A 17,960-nucleotide genomic window follows, 5' to 3' on the forward strand; every position below is an offset into this window, starting at 1 on the left:
AGGGTGCAATGTTAAGTTTAGTTATTTTGTGTATGAAAGTGGAATCGCAGGGTACGTTTGGGGTTTTTTTATTTTTTTTTTCATGGACTCGTTGGGTCCGTTTGGTGGGAGAGGTGAAATTTTTTTTTTTCATGGAGTCGTTGGGTCCGTTTGGTGGGAGAGGTGAATTTTTTTTTTTTTTCATGGAGTCGTTGGGTCCGTTTTGTGGGGAAAAATTTTTTTTTTCTATGGAGTCGCTGGGTCCGTTTTGCTGAACAAAAAAAAATTAAATTTTTTTAGTAGGATTCGGCGGGTCCGATTTGTATATATATATATATGTGTGTGTGTTTTGGAAACTCGGATGCACTCCTCATATCTGATTCCTCTTTGTTGTTCAGCGTCTTCTTCCCTTCTTCCTCCCCCTGTTTCTCTTCTACTTCTCATTGCGTCTCTGTTATTTCATTTGAACTCCAAGAGTAAATGAGAGTTCACTAGATATTTATGTATGAGAGTATGAAAAATGGTTGATAGAGTTACAGTTAGAGTATATTATTTTGGTCAGATTCTATTACAAACACCTGAAGGAGTGAGATTTAGTTGTGAGAAGCCGTTAGATATTGTTATTCCGTTCACAATCTCATTTGAGGAGCTAAAAGGTGTGATTTGTGAGAAGATAGGTTTTCAGATATCCAAAAAAATATCATGTATGGTATATAGATATCCCATACCGGTATTTGGTGGTTTCGTGCAGTATCAAACCAAGTATGTAACCGACGAAGCGAGTATGCAGGAGATGTTTTCAATGTATTTTAAAAGTCGCGGTCAGATATCGGTGATAGAGTTGTACGTCGAATTCGAACAATCTGAAGTGGACCGAAATATTGAAGAGGAAGAATATGATAGTGACAGTGAGGAAGAGTTTGAAAGCAATTACGAAGCTGTTGCTCCAGAAGGAGAAGAAGATCAAGGTGACGGGGTGGTGGCTCCAAATGTGGGAGACGTTGCACATGCACTTGCAAACGAAGATCCCTTTGAGGAGCTGTCCTTCATGCGGGTTCTGGACTTGGAAGCCATGCATGCGCCGGAGTTTCCGGAATATATGAGTGCCGGTACGTATTAACATATAAATATAGAAAGTAGTAGACTTTGGGAAATAATCTATGTTGATAGATGTAAATAAGAATATAAGTCACGTGAAAATTAATTTGTGTGCATTCGTCCAAAGTTTTTTATGTGTTTATGTTTGTAGGATGTTACAAGTGGGATGACAACATGATAGATAGGAATAATATTTATATTGATGGGGATATAGGGAGCATTGACGTAGTCTTTAAGTTATTAAATGTATTTGCCTTAAATTATTTTGATTTGGCTGTCGTTGTGGTAGAAATTCCTATGGTCGCAGATGGTGAATTTGCAATCGGAATGGAAGTCAGTTCTAGGGAAGCTGTTATGATGGCGGTGAAAGATTATACCATCCGAAGAGGCGTAGACTACCGTGTGTATGAGTCGGAGCCGTTGACCTTCTATGCGAAGTGTACACAGTATGGATCAGGGTGTGATTGGCTTATCAGGGTTAGCATGATCAGCAGAAAGTATTGTTGGGTTATAAGGAGGTACAACGGTTCTCACACTTGTACTAGAGCCACTATTTCTCAGGATCATTCGAAGCTGGATTCGAACACAATTGCGGAAGCAATAAAGCCGTTGGTTGAGGCTGACCCGTCGATAAAGGTGAAATCAGTTATTGCGGAAGTGCAGTCGAAGTTCAATTACACCGTCAGCTATCGGAAGGCATGGTTGGCGAAACAAAAAGCAGTGGAAAAAATATTTGGCGGTTGGGAAGCATCATATGAAGCTTTGCCTATATGGTTTCAGGCCATGTGTAACAAGGAGCCATCAGCAATCGTCCATTTCGAGACTATGTCTGCATATCAAGGTGATGAGGAAGTAACTGATATCCGGGTATTGCATAGAGTCTTCTGGAGTTATTACCCCTGCATTAGAGCGTTCAGACACTGCAAGCCAGTTGTCCAGGTTGATGGGACTCACTTGTACGGAAAGTTTAAGGGTTGTTTGTTGGTCGCCGTTTCACAGGATGGTAACAATAATATCGTCCCTATTGCGTTTGCAATTGTGGAGGGGGAGACTTCTGATGCATGGCACTTTTTCCTTAGTAACCTGCGACAACATGTTGTGACTCGGGATGGTGTGGGACTGATTTCTGACAGGCACGAATCCATCAATACAGCTATTGCCCGGAGCAACGGAGCTTGGTCGCCCCCAAGAGCATTCCACATGTTTTGCATCAGGCATATAGAGTCGAACTTCTTGAGAAAGTTCAAGGCACCGTACCTGCAAAAACTTGTGGTCAATATAGGTAAATGTTAATAATTTGAATTTCGTTATTAACCGAGTTACCTTCCAGCAGCGTTTCTCATGAATTCTTCTCTTGTGTGGCTTTGATTGTTGTCCAGGTTATTCGAGGACGGTGCGCGAGTACGAACAGCGCTACCAGCGTTTACGTGAACGGGGCGAGGCATATACGAACTGGCTTAACCGAATCCCACGCGAACAGTACGCGTTGGCGTATGACGGTGGCTACCGCTGGGGTCACATGACGACAAACCTAGTGGAATGCATCAACTCAGTGTTGAAGGGGGCACGCAATCTTCCTATAACTGCACTTGTCAAAGCCACATTCTACAGGCTTAACGAGTTGTTCACTAGAAAAAGAGCCGAGGCGGAGTCGCGGATAACAGCTGGACATGTTTTTTCTGAGGTTGTCACGTCGAAATTGAATGCCAATCAACTTGCAAGTTCTAACATCCAGGTTAATTGCTTCGATAGGATGAATGAGGTCTTCGAGGTTCGTGAGATGCCAGCTGGAACTGAGTATGCCGTCGATCTCCGTCAACAACGATGTGACTGTGGTGAGTTTCAGGTGGATCGGATTCCCTGTCGACATGTTTTTGCATGTTGTGCGAATCAGCGACTGGATTGGCGAGTGTATGTCCACGAAGTTTACAAGATGGACCAAGTTCGGAGGGTTTACCGAGCTAGGTTTCGGCCACTGGGCAATCCCACTATGTGGCCTGTGTACAGCGGCCCTCGATTTGTCCCGAATCCGAACATGAGACGGGTGACGAAAGGTCGCCCGAGGATGACACGTTTCTTGAACGAAATGGACACACGAATGTTACGTGCTCCTAGGCGTTGTCGGCAATGTGGAGCCGAGGGACACAGCCGAAGTAGATGCCGTCGGTCAGCTGGTGTAGGTCCCAGCAACCCAGGACAGTAGATTTATGCCTATCATGTTTCATTGTAGTACTTTATGGCATTTGCTTGTTTATTTTTATCCGTTTGTTTATGTTTATCGGGACATTGTTCTTTCATGAAACTTCTTTATGACACCTGAGACTTCTTTATGACCGTAGATATCAAATTAACTTATTTTCTAATTCATTAATTAATTAGTATCTATTACACTATTTAAATATATGTTAAAAAATATTAATATTAATAGATATCATATAATTTATCAATAACAAAAATAAAACAAAAATATTAATTTATAGATATTTAACAAAGTTGAGAACCGGTACAAACCGGTCAAACCCGCAAGAAACCGGTAGGAACCGGTCAAATTCGATAGTTACCGGTTCGACCGAACCGAAACAATTTAAAATTTCCTCAAAATGGATCAGCTGAGGTTCGAACCCCCACCCCTCCAGGATATAAAAGGGAGCTGCTTCCACCAGGCTAGCTTATCTGTTACTAATATTTATGCAAATTAAAATATATATTAATATTATTTAGTAAATAAATTACTTTTATTTTAATTATAAGTTCACTCATTTTTAAAGTAATTATATTTTTATTTAACAGTAATTATAAACTCACTTATTATTTTTTTCATAATTATATAATATCTATTAATATTATTTTTCAATAAATACTTGTAGTATATAATAGTATAATAGATATAAACTAATTAATAAATTATTAAAATTAAAAAAAATTACTTATTTTAATATAAAAATATTAAGTTCAAAATACAAGTATTCAACATAGATACACAATATTAAGTTCAAAATACAAGTACTCAACATAGATACACAACATTAAGTTCAAAATACAAGTACTCAACATAGATACACAACATTAAGTTCAAAATACAAGTATTCAACATAGATACAGAACATTAAGTTCAAAATACAAGTATTCAACATAGATACACAACATTAAGTTCAAATTATGATACAAACACAACTTATGATACAAACACAACTACTTTCTTGTTGCCCACTTTATGTTCTCGAGGATGTTCTTGCATTTCTTCTTGGCCTTCTTGAATATGGACGGGGTGTATCGATTAGCGCTCCGACGTGGCGGGTCCACCCTGAGATTGTAATGTTTACCTGTCTCACCTGTACATAATTTAATGAAACAGACTATCCAAAATGATGCAAACACGGGATAAAAAGGCAAAAAAAGAAAAAAACCAACAAGTTCAAAACATAATCATAAAGACACAAGTCCTAAGACGAGTGCAACATAATCAATGGATAGTGAAATCAAGTCGGACCTGCATCATCCCCATCATCAGGGGCATTGTTGCGGGATTCTTCATCCTCATCCATCTCCTCATCGTCGCTCTCCTCTTGATCCTCATCATCCGGTTCCTCCACGAGATACTGATCCGTTTCATGCTCACCTGTCCCGGCATTTTCTTCAATCTGACCCATTGATACACGCCGTAGGTTCCGGCTACTAAATATCCCCCGACCGCCTTCACTTCTACTGGAATCTCCAGTTTCCAAACCTCCAGAAGCAACTGAGGCAGTGTGGCATGGAATCCTCGCGTCCAAAGAATACCTCCCGGGCATAAATTCAGGTTGATGGCCAAATTGTGACTGCCCTGCATCCGCAGCCATGAAGCCAAGCAACTGGCTAAAAGAAGCACCCTCTCCAGCATCCCATTGTGGAGTACTCCAATATTGTTGATCTATTGGGTATGACGGGGTATATTGTGTCTGAACAACATATGGTACCGAGGCCTGAAATTGTTCTTGGGAAGCTGGAGGTGGAGGTGGATGTGGATGTGAATGTGCCCCCGGTTCTTCATTGGCTACATGAATAACTGGGCTACCCTCATCTTCCATTACTGGGCTACCCTCATCATTTATAGCTGGGTTACCCTCATCATCCATTACTTGTTCACCTTCATCGTTCTCTTGAACCACAACATTTGACAATTTCAAATGGTTGCCATACCGTGCACGATACCAGTCCATGTAAACATCCAACGGATGCTGTGAAGGTTCCACATACTCACGCAGAATGTAATTATACCTGTTTGTCCAGCGCATAATCCAACATGAATGGGACGGGGCTGTGGCCCAGTCAAGATTCTTAGGACCAGCAAGTGTTTCTCCATGTGCCCTTCCCAGATTTGTTTCCTCAGATGGAACTCCCTGAACCAAACCAAATTGTCTTCTAATTCTATCCGTTGCATGCCACTCAATAGATTCGAATGAAATCAACGGAACCATAGCGCTCCAGACTACTGCGTGCAGGAAGATGTCTTCTGGGATTATGCCCGGATCAATGCGATCCACACCATAAGCAACCCACACGAACTGCACACAGCATAAGACATACGTGATTACAAGCCAAATAACAGTCAACCTCAGTTGGAGACAAATATTTTCTAATAAAAACACACCTGCCCTTCCTGAACCTCATCTAACGCCTTCCTAAAGTGGGCGAGACTAAGATATCTATACCGATTGTCACCACGCAACTAAAGCATTTATCAATGCTTTCTGGCCTTGAAGTACTCCAATCTGAGAGGCATGATAAAACCCAGTAACCCGTAAATGATCCTCTACACTTGGATGGTACCGATCAGGAGGCAGTGGGTGGTCACACGTCATCATCCGTGAACTCTGAAAAAACATAACATGTTCCTAGTCAAATCATGAATGATTACTAATTTACAACTTAAATTAATCATACTATTTCATCAATTAATCATAATTTCTAGCCCAATTACAAAAAAATAACTAACAAATTATCAAACTACAGCATGTAAACATAATTTCAAAAGATTATCATAATTTCTATAATTATAATTTCCTAAAATTAATCATAATAATTTATTAATTAATTATAACTTCTCAGCTATTTACAAACAACATATGAATAACATTGTCTAACTAACAACATACAAAATTAAGGTTACTTTAGTATTCTTAGTTTATTTATAATTGAATTCTTATAATTGACCTTTCTTCCCAAATGAACTATGTATTAAGTAAATTGGCCTTGCAATTAATATTAAAAAATTTCGTTATTAATGATGCAGTTCCGGATTATAAATTCTTAAATTAATAACAAAAGTAAATTAATAACAAAAGTAAATTAAGTAATTCTAAATTCTAAATTCTAAATCTATTACAAAATCAGAATTATAATTTCCAACATTGATCACAAAAGTTAATTAGTAAACTACAATATCTACTCGTATTACAAAAAGATTTCTAACATATTCTCCAACAAAAAATTATAATAAATCCTAAATATATAATTTCCAACAAAAATGTGTGGAAATAATTCCTAAACTTATAATTTATAACATGAATCATAAAAAAACTAACTTACTAAATTATAATTTCTAAATCTATTCGAAAAATAATATCTTACATTTCCTCCAACTAACTAACAACATCTATACATAATAACAAACAATTTACAATCATAATTTATAAGTTTAATCATCAAAATTTATTCATTAATCAAAATAACCGTCTAACAAAATTTTTTTTAACATATTTTCCAATTAACTAACAATATCTAAACATAATAACAAAAAATTAAAAAAATTGCTAACATTATAATTTTAAAATTAATCATCAGATTTTATTAATTAATTAAAATTTCTAATACTACTCTCAAAAAATTCTTACAAAATCTGTAACAATCAACATTTACATATCTATCTACCTAACTGCAACATTTAACCATAAAATACAAAAAAAATTTCTACAAAATTTAATTAAAATACAGAAATTTGCAAAAAATTAAAAAATTTAACTTACATAATCAGGATTAGACAAATAATTTACAATGTGAAGTTCAGGACGATCAACATCTCTAGCTTTGTGTCTTTTAGCCATTTCCACAGATTCTATTGCATGCAAAGTTTTTGAAGAAGAAGGGAGGAGGAGGATGAACTCAGAGATGAAGAAATGGGGTTTCACGTTTGAAAAGGATGTTTCGGACTGAGGGAGTGGGGGAAAGGGGGGTATGCTGGCTGCTGGGGCACCGTTCTGGGGAGGAGCTCGTGTCCGACACGTGGAAGGTGGCGCAATCGGACGGTCCGATTGCTCCAAACGGTGGGTCCGATCGGTGTTGGGGAAACGCTGGGTCCGATTGGTGTGGGGGCGGGGAATCGCTGGGTCCGATTGGTGGGGGGGGGGGAAACGCTGGGTCCGATTCCTTTTATACAATCCTTCCTGACACCACACCCTAGTTAATCACCTACTCACCCCATATACACGCATAACACCAAACACTCCCCAATATCAAAATTAAAAAGCGGTTAGTAGTCACCCTTTTTCGTTAATATTTTCTTTCTCATTCTTTTCTATATCTACATATTCTCCCACCAAACGGACCCAACGAGTCCATGAAAAAAAAAATAAAAAAAAACCCCAAACGTACCCTGCGATTCCACTTTCATACACAAAATAACTAAACTTAACATTGCACCCTTAAGGAATCGGACCCTACGATTCCCATCTACAATTTCAACTTTTACTCCCGCGCAAGCCAATCGCTCGGTCCGACTCCCCCTGCCATGGATCAGAAAAAGCTGCCCCACACCATTGTCTAACACCACCATATGCCATATCTCTGCACAACTCATCCACCCTTCCAATATTGAAAAAACTCATCCTATATCTTGTATTATAGTAAAATACCAATCCTGTCTCTATCTATTTGTCCGAATGACAACGTTGACCCAAAAAATGATTCACTTGAATTTCTGATCTTGTGTTCCGTCTGCCAATCAATGCAACCTTTCTATCACTTTTTGCCGTTAAAGAATAACAAAATTTGCTGATTTGTCTCACTAAGCTACTAAAGTAAAAGGTTAAGGCGGTGAGGTAGATGTTAGATGCTCACAGACAGAGGCCTATCATTACTGTTTTATGTGAGCACTAACATTATTATTTTTTACTGTCCTAAAGAACGTAGTTGATTCTTGTTGTTTCTCTTCCTCTCTTTGTTTTATGTTTGGAACCCTAAGTCTCCATAAACAGTAATAGAGAGCGTAAAGTGGAAGAGATGGAATGAATTTTATACGTATTTTAGTCATCTTGTAGATCTGACAGAGGTTATTGATAATGGAGTCAAGGAAAAAACGGTTGAAGGAGAGATGCATTCTAACAAGACCAGGAACACAAATGAAATTACTTGTAACAAATGTGGCTAAAAGAGCCGAAAAATTTTTTATGTCCTAAACTATTTAAATTGTGATGTTAATGATTTGACGAATCAGAGAAGAGAGATGAAGAGTGAAAGTTAGAGAGAAGAAAAAAAATTGATTCTTCTCATTTTAATGAATGAAAAACAGAAAAGTGAAAAATCTTATGTACTTTTATTGTAATTAATTATCATTAATACTAAACTAATAAAAAATAATCTAGGTAATAAGAGTGATTACTACAAGACTTGTTCTAACTCCCCTAAAAATCTTAATTGAAAGCACATAATCAAAAAGAAAAGAAAAATTAATAAAGAAATATTGAATCAGTGGATTCTATCAACACCACACAGTTAAAATTACTCTAGGGTAAATTTGTTTTATATATGAAAATGTTGGGAAGTTTAAGTGTCACATTATATTTTAACGAAGGATTTAATTATCTATAAATAAAATATTTAGATGTTTAATTGATCATATTTAAACAATAATTTATACAGATTCAAGGAATAGGAAAAAAAGTTAGAATATTAATTTTACAGTAATTATTACGGATCTAATAATAAGTATGTTCATCATAATATCTTTTAAAATTGTGTTTATAATCCTGTCGTTATTTATATAGGAATTGTATGTTATTTATAATTATAGACAAAAAAAAATTCTTAGTATTCATATGAAACAGAACAGATAAATTTTTATTCTTTTTAACAAGCTATGTAGGTATTTAACATTCATCTTAACATTTTTATTCTTTTTAACTAGCAATATATGTATTTAACATCCATCTCAACACTTTAATTTTTCACTTTAGCAGTTTAATGAGACATATTAATATATTAACAAATTTTATTACTTCTTAACGAAAAAAGTGACAGAAAGACCGTGTTTGACAAACAGAATTAGAAGCCGAAGTGAATTGTGTTTTGGGTCAAAAATTACATTGTTATTTAGACAAATGGACATGGATCGAATTGGTATTTTACTCTTGTTTGGATGAATTTTATAATTTATAGGAATTTAAGTTGAAATAATTTTACTTGTTGCGAATAGGATTTTAAGAGAGAATAAATAGAGGAAAAGGGTTAAAGAACAGCGTAAGAAGTGAGGAGACGGAGACAGACGCATTACGCAAGAGAGAGTGTGTGTGTGTTCCACAGCTGAGATATAGAGTGTGAGTGTGAGTGTGAGTGTGTGAGTGCAGTTAGCAACAGCAGCGCCGCTCCTTCAACACTTCTCAGATCCTTCCATTCTTCGCTTCCATGGACCAGGTTTGTTTCTCTCACTTCATTCACCGATTCTCTCCTTTTCCTCAAATTCCGATTCATCGCTTTTTGCTTGCTTCATTCATTGCAGTACGAGAAGGTTGAGAAGATTGGGGAAGGAACCTACGGCGTCGTTTACAAGGCTCGCGACCGCGTTACCAACGAGACCATCGCTCTCAAGAAGATTCGCCTTGAGCAGGAGGATGAAGGCGTTCCTAGCACTGCAATTCGCGAGATTTCTCTCCTCAAGGAAATGCAGCACAGGAATATTGTTAGGTATTCTTTTCTTCATCCTAATCTCACTTCTTCTTGCTATTATTATTTGAATGCGTGTATCTCTGATGAATGCTGCTTCTTAGCAATTTGTGTTTGTGGTTTCAATTGGTGAAATTCATGTGACGTGGAAAATTGGAGGGTTTCTGGTGTTCATTGTGTGGTGTTTTTGGTGAAATTGAGGTTTCTTTCGTTTGGAGTTTTGACTATGGTGTGTGGTTTGTACTTTGTAAATAGTAATGAAATCATATATATGTTGGGGTGTCTATGTTTAGTAGTTCAATCATGGTTAATCACAGAACCTGAAATGATGTTTCCTTCAATGTGAGACTTGTTGACTGTAGTTGATAGTCTGTGTTTTTTATTTGGTCACTGAAATTATGAATCTGGATAGTGCTATCATTATCATGCGATATATTGTTTGTGATTATGACTACATCTTCTGATGAACTGTGTTTGTTGTTTTACTCCAACAACCAGTCATTGTCTCACAAAATGGTGTTGGATACATGCAACCTGCGTTCGGTACCATGTTTTATTTTGTTGATGGTTATCCTCGGTAAATGGTCAACTGGTATAATAATGTTGCCTGAATATATCATTTGTTAGACTGTACAGCTGTGAACTGTTCATGTTGTAGAGGTAAGTGTAGGGTGCATGAAGAGTTATGTGAAGGTTTGCATTTTCAAGTCTTGCTTTTATAACAGTTTCACAAGCGACTTCTGGGGTAATTATCATACTGTTTATGCAATTGAAATATAGGTTTGATAACTCAGGAGAACGTGAACCTGTTGAATCTAAAATTTCACCTGTATTTCGGTTCCTTAAAATTTGTTGTTCTAAATCTTATTCTTCCTCTTCAACCATTTCTTCCCTGTTCTGGTGTTCTAAATCCTATTCTTCCCCTTTAATCTTCTTTACTAACTTATGCTTGGTGGCTGTGTGGATGATAGGTTGCAGGATGTGGTGCACAGTGAGAAGCGATTGTATTTGGTTTTTGAGTATCTGGACTTAGATCTAAAGAAGCATATGGATTCATCTCCTGAGTTTGTTAAAGATCCACGGCAAGTAAAAGTGAGTTACTTATGGATCCCTTCTTATTGTTGCTGGCTTATCTTATCCCAAGAATATTCACATTAAAGGCGTAAATGCATTGTTAAAATAAAATCTATTTTGTGATGGATTCATAATGAGGTATACCATATTTGGGGGAAAGTATCAGATAATTTGAAATTTGAATTATTTAATGATCCCTTCTGCAGATGTTCCTTTATCAAATTCTCTGTGGCATTGCTTACTGTCATTCACATAGAGTTCTTCACCGAGACTTGAAACCACAGAATTTGTTGATAGATCGCCGCACTAATTCACTAAAGCTTGCAGATTTTGGATTGGCTAGGGCATTTGGCATTCCTGTCAGAACATTTACACATGAGGTTCGTATCCAATCTTACATTTGCTTCTAGCCATCCATGCAGATAATTAAAATTTGAAATATATGGCCTCTGGGAAACGGGAATGAATATGTTCGGTGTACTTGTGCTGCTTCTATAGTTGCATCTGACATGGTGGAGATAATTGAGAATCTTATTCTCCTTAAATGCTAAAGCAGCACAATTTGGTGACTAGATTTCTTCATTGATTATTTATGCTCCGGATTGTAAAACTAATCAGCGTTATTTCTTTCTTCATATTTATTTATTTATTTATTTATTTTCAAATTTGTGTGTGCTCCATATATGATATACGGTACTGATCGAGCACATAGTTGGACCCATGTACTTTATATCACCTAGCGGGAATTAGTTGGTTTCAGTCACTAGCTTTTTCACATCATAGTCATTGGTGATTGCTTGTAGGTGGTGACACTGTGGTACAGAGCTCCAGAAATATTGCTTGGATCTCGTCATTACTCTACCCCAGTTGATGTTTGGTCAGTGGGATGTATATTTGCAGAGATGGTAAACCGGCGACCTCTATTCCCTGGAGATTCCGAGATTGATGAATTGTTTAAAATATTCAGGTGACTATCTTTTTTTCTCAAGTTGTACGTTTTTCCTGAAAACTATATTAATATCCATGATTGGCCACATGACAATGCCCCTATATCAATCATGTCAATTGTCATTCAAGGATAGAAAATATGGATATTTCATAAATTTCATATGAGAAATTAAGTTATGATATGTTTGTTTGGACTTTCCAGAATAGTTTACTTTTAGTGCAAAAGTTTGGGTTTCCATGCATGTAACAATTAAATAAGCAAAGCTACATGTTATATGTTTATATATTTACTATTTATTCATTGTATGAAGAATCATGGGCACCCCAAATGAAGATACATGGCCTGGAGTAACTTCATTGCCTGATTTTAAATCAACCTTTCCCAAGTGGCCACCTAAGGTAATTAAATAATTCTATCTCTAACGTGGATGAAGTGTTTGGTTCTCCATCGCACTAAGAATGTAACCTTATCCTGTAATTTGCAGGAGCTAGCTAATGTGGTTCCAAATCTTGACCCCGCTGGTCTTGACCTCCTTTCTGTAAGTGTAGCATGTGATATACTGTTCATTCTCTCCTGCCTGAACTCCTCTAAGGAAATAAAGTTGTATATTAGAGAATTAAGAGAAATTTATTTTGGAACAATAATATAAACAATGATCCTATGACATTTGAATTCACTTTCTTCTTGGATCTCAATCCTAATTATCCTACCATGAATCATGTTAATTCCTTTTATTGATTCTAATGTGGTGCAGAGTATGCTTTGCTTGGATCCCAGCAAAAGAATCACCGCCAGGAATGCTGTAGAGCATGAATACTTCAAGGACATTAAGTTTGTACCATGATTCCATATCTTAATGATGGAAAAAGGTGTTTATATGTGTAGAATTTATGGGTTTTGACGCTGCGAGAAATGCGTGCTTTCCGTCAATGACTTCGGACTGGGTCTTTCTTTGTCCTTGCAAATATTAGAATCAACTTATGCGTGATCCATATTGCTTCATTTTTGTTTTTTTGCCCAAGTCTAGACAAAATTCGGCAGGCAAAATTTAATTTTGCTTGATGTAAAGTTGCTGTTTCTAAATATCTTTAACCTCATAGAAGTTGCTGTATTCGTGCAATGCAATTTGTGTCCCAAAGTAATTAAGGGAGGAAATGACAAATAAGGCCATGTCCATTTTTGTTGTGGATATATGGATCCCAATCCAAAATAAATCAAGTCCCATGGAAAATTTGGACATACAGTGTGGGAAGATTTTCTATGGTTAGGGACTTATGTGTCAACTACAAAAATGAACGAGAAGTTTCATTATCCTCCACGTAGAAAAAATTTATACACCTCGTTAATCTTTAACTATAAACTTGGTGTTATGCTTTAGAAAAAGTATAGGAACCAAGATAAATCAGCTAACTTTTTAAATAATTTTATTTAATAATTAATAATTTTTTAAATAATTTTATTTAATAATTAATTTTAAATTTTTTGAAAATTTAAATTTGAATAATTAAAAGTTGATTAAATAAATCTTAATAAAAAATTGTGAAAATTTTTTTCTTTCTCTTCTACTTCCACTCTCACTCCCGTAATCTCACACACAAAAACTCTTCCCCTTCTTCTATTTTCACAATCACAATGTTCACACTTTTTTCTAATTGGCGCAGCCGTCGCGACACCTAACGCCGTGCCGTTAGGCAACATTCCACAGCTACCTCTTCACCGTCGCAAAGGAAATCGGAAGAAGCTCTGCCGTCCCCTCTCCTTCGTTTTATCGTTGCATCACCGCTTCGTCGTCCAGGGATCACTTTCCCTCCTCAAGAAGGAATGTGATCACTATTTCCTCTCATCTCGTCGGTCTTCTTCTTTGTCCTAAGTGTCGATTCGTCGCTGTTCCAGTGCGCCACCAGTCTCGTCCCCGTGACCACCGCGTTATTGTCTCCTTGGTGTGCCAAATTTCGTGCTGATAGGTCGTTTACTACAAGAATCATTGCCAAATTTCCTTGGTCCGCGTGCAAGAATCCTTGCCCCCCTGCCGTTCTCGCTGGTTGAAGGATTCTGTCTAGTTGTTTATTGCTACTTCATAATTCTTGCAAGTTACTTTTCTTGTCTTCCATACGTAGGTTCCTTTGATTTTATAACTATTGCTAGTGCTTATTTGGTACTTATTTGGTCTTCATATTTTTATTTGTTGTATGAATTGTTCCATATTTTCATAACTATTCCAACTTGCTATGTATAACGCATATAGATAATAGACTTATGTTCATTGCCATAGGTTAGGTGAAAATTGAATAATTGATGGAATATTAATTAGACTAGGGAGAAATCTGCCGTTGTAAGCTAAAGATGAATGTGAAAAATTGAATAATTGATATTTATTTTTATATTTTTCGGATGTTTTTTGATACATTTTTGACGTTTTTTTAGGAATGGTATTATGTGTTTCTATTTAAATAATATGTGATTTGGTTGTTCTCTTTGCAGAAAAAATTAGAAAAATGAACTTATAAGAGCAAAGGACAATCTACAATTCATGAGGGATACATGTTTCCTATGCTTGTTAGCAAGTAATTTAGATAATTGGCTAGGGATAAATTTCAGGAAAAGAAGATGGATGGATGTGGCAGAAGTAAAAGAAACATGTCCTTGGATGAAGAAGGTTTTAGATATATTGGTTCAAAAACAAATTCAGTTGTAGATTGTAAAAATTGTAAGCATCACTTGCTTTTGGAATCTGCAAAGGTGTGAAAGAGCAAGAAATTAGAAAGGGATATGAGATTTTTGGAACTGAATGAGTCAAAATTGATTATCAACTTGAAAATTTATAATTCATCATGGTTGCAACTTGCAATTTGTCTCCTATAGTTTGTTTTCTTTTTGTATACATCTATGTTGGTATAGTCAAAATCAAAGATTGAAATTGAATATAGAATGTAGAATTAGTTGAAAGATGTACTAAGTAGGAGTGTACAAAATGCAATTCATTCTTTTATTCATTTGATTATTTTTGTAAAAATGACAAATAAATACCTAGAAGTGTAATAAAACACTTCTGTCAAGTCTCTTTGGCAAAAAGATATTGTATTTTTTTATCATTTGTTACATGTTTAAACATTGAATTATATACACAATAACAACAAAATTTTTATTCTTATTACTAATGATTGGATTATAAGCATGCCTTAAGATTTAGAAAAGAGTGTATGCTAGTTTAACAATGTTCTTCATTGCTCTTAGATTTTTAACAAAATATTATAACAAATTTGAGTTTTAAAGTCACATTATGCTAGGGATTAGGAATAGATCACAATTAGATAATTTCTTGAACAGAAGCAATTCTATTCTTTTCTTTTCATTTTATGTTTAAGAACTAACAAGAAACAACTACTAATTGTAAACAATTTTGATTCCATCATCAAAATAGAAGAATCAATGATGTCAAAAAGCTGTGTGATTATTGTTAGTTAAATTACAATTAATTTATACAAATCATCATTATTAATCATTGTATTAGGAAAAATCATCATTGACTAACATGCATGTTCTGTGTTTTGATTTTGTTTTTCACTTATGTGGGATAAGCTTTTTTAATTTGACATTCACATGGCTTCTATTAAAGTAACATTTATTTAGTATGAAAAAAGAACATCATAATGCTTGACAGAAATAACATCCACTTAGATATTTGCAAAAACAATCATGTACCTACACGAAGAAACATGCCGAGTAGGACTTAAAAAAAAGACCATGCAATTTTTTAAAAAATACAGTCTATCCACAATTGCAACACAAGAAAACTCGAAAAATATATAAAGTAATATTCATTTAGTAAGAAAAAAGAACATCCTAATGCTTAACAGAAGTAACATCTATTTAGATCTTTGCAAAAACAATCAGGTACCTACACAGAGAAACATGTCAAGTAGGATTTTAAAAAAAGAGGTCATGCAATTCTAAAAGAAATATAGACATCCACAACTACAACACAAGAAAATTCAAAAAACGTATAAAATAACATTTAGTTAGTACACAAAAGGAACATCATTATGCTTAACAGAAGTAACATCTACTTAGATCTGTGCAAAAACAATTAAGTACCTATTCAGAGAAACATGCCAAATAGAATTAAAAAAAAAAGAAAAATGCAACAGCCCCAAACTCAATAAAGAATCACCCACATACATAGCAAATCGAACATCCTTTTGATATGAACAGAAACATCTACAATTTGAAAAGAAAAAAAGGTTCAAATTCACCATCTTTAGATAACTGAATCAATTGTGATTAACATACAACATACAACCTAAGTGAGTATATACAAGTAGAGTCAACTAAATTGCACCCATTCCTAATAAATTTGAATACCATCCGTACATACAGAAAGCAATTACTTCCTAAAAAAAGCATGTGCAACGCGTGCATGCAGAATTCACAACTTCATGGAACAAATAACAGTATAGAAAACAATTTAAATCATCAACATTTTGAATTGCTTCCAATTTATACAATCTATAATAACAGTAATATTCAATCTATAATTGCTTCCAATTCAGCATAATTAAACACAAATCAAATGAAAAAAATTCCAATTACTTCTTCCCTCCAATATAGGGTTTGAAAAAGAAACAGATATATATTCAAACATGGTAAAAATAAGGATAGGGGACTCATGGTGGGAGGGTGGTGGCACAACGGCGGGTAGCGTGGCAAGGACCTTCGGCAACGACGGTGGACACGGACGTCGCTCGGAACACACATGGAGGCGCCGGCAAAGACGACGCCTGGAATTGGGTGGAGGTGGCGGGTTGGTCGACGTGGCAACGTTGGTAGTGGAAGTCTTGGCAATGGTGGCTGTTCCACGTTGGCGGTGACTTCACCGGCGGATGGCGGTGGCGTAGCAGGGATGTCGAGTGCGGGTTGGTCGTCGTGGCAACGTTGGTAGTAGAAGTCTTGGCAATGGTGGCTGTTCCACGTTGGCGGTGACTTCACCAGCGGATGGCGGTGGCATAGCAGGGATGTCGAGTGAGGGAGGAAGAGGAAGGATTGTGTGGTGAATTTTTTAATTCTACTGAATGTAAACTTAAAAGGTGAGGTTAGAGTAACTAGTGGGTAAATATTTAGGGGTGTTTTTTCAGTTATTTGGACTTTTTGTTAAAAAACCAGTTGAATTGACTGGTAGTTAACAGATACTCAGTTGGTTCCCTAGTAAAATTGTATACTTTATTATGTTATAAATATATTTATTGTAGATGCCCTAATAAGGCGTTGGGTCCTTGGCTAAGAGTTGAGCCTGTGGCTATGAATAGCCTGTCTCATGTTCTCTAAGGTAGCGTTTGGTGGAGAGACAGATACTGAAAGACTGAGATTGAGAGACAGAGACTGAAATAAGTTTTAGTATTCTGTTTGGTGCCAAGTGAGAGACAAAAATTGAAACAAGAATAAAATTCTAATTTAATTTACACAAAGGATAAAATTGAAATTAATTAATTAAAATGAGAGTATTTTAGGTATAAAATGTTATTAAAGTTTCAGTCTTTGTTTCTAAAAATATCAGTCCCCTGTGTCCCTACATTTTGGAGGCACTGAAATACTGAAATTTTGGAGACAGAGACAGAAACTTTAGTACCAGTCTCTGAGCCAACAAACATGATACTGTGTCTCAGTCTCTCAGTCTCTGTCCCAGTACTGCAAAACAAACGCTACCTAATGGACACAATCAATAATAGAATTACCTATTATTTTTTCTATTCTTTCTTCTCCTTCCCCTTCAAACCTTTCTTTCATATTTTTGTATTTTGATTCATAACAAAAAAATATTCTATACACAAGGAAGAATTTATTGTAAAGTAAACGCTAGCCTCTGGAATTCTTGGGATTATCTTTCTACATATTTGCTCCATTGCTGCGCTGGCTTTGCATACAAGATTTCTACAGTGTTGCAAAGAGA

General features: G+C 35.9%; 2 protein-coding genes across 2 annotated transcripts; both read left to right on the top strand.

The window, feature by feature from the left end:
* The first annotated feature begins 685 nt into the window (after positions 1-685).
* On the top strand, positions 686-3,280 carry LOC140184037 (uncharacterized). Its single transcript, XM_072234320.1, has 4 exons — positions 686-1,088; positions 1,229-1,554; positions 1,639-2,359; positions 2,457-3,280. Exons 1-4 carry the CDS (start codon positions 686-688, stop codon positions 3,278-3,280), a joined length of 2,274 nt encoding a protein of 757 aa, XP_072090421.1.
* Positions 3,281-9,515: 6,235 nt separating this feature from the next.
* On the top strand, positions 9,516-13,118 carry LOC112796242 (cell division control protein 2 homolog). The gene is made up of 8 exons (XM_025838609.3): positions 9,516-9,744; positions 9,830-10,014; positions 10,965-11,085; positions 11,274-11,447; positions 11,871-12,034; positions 12,327-12,414; positions 12,501-12,554; positions 12,771-13,118. The coding sequence occupies exons 1-8, from the start codon at positions 9,736-9,738 to the stop codon at positions 12,858-12,860; spliced, it is 885 nt and encodes a 294-aa protein (XP_025694394.1). The 5' UTR covers positions 9,516-9,735; the 3' UTR covers positions 12,861-13,118.
* Positions 13,119-17,960: the final 4,842 nt, after the last annotated feature.

The sequence above is a fragment of the Arachis hypogaea genome, chromosome 4 (assembly GCF_003086295.3).
Source record: "Arachis hypogaea cultivar Tifrunner chromosome 4, arahy.Tifrunner.gnm2.J5K5, whole genome shotgun sequence".
Classification (NCBI taxonomy): Eukaryota; Viridiplantae; Streptophyta; class Magnoliopsida; order Fabales; family Fabaceae; genus Arachis; species Arachis hypogaea.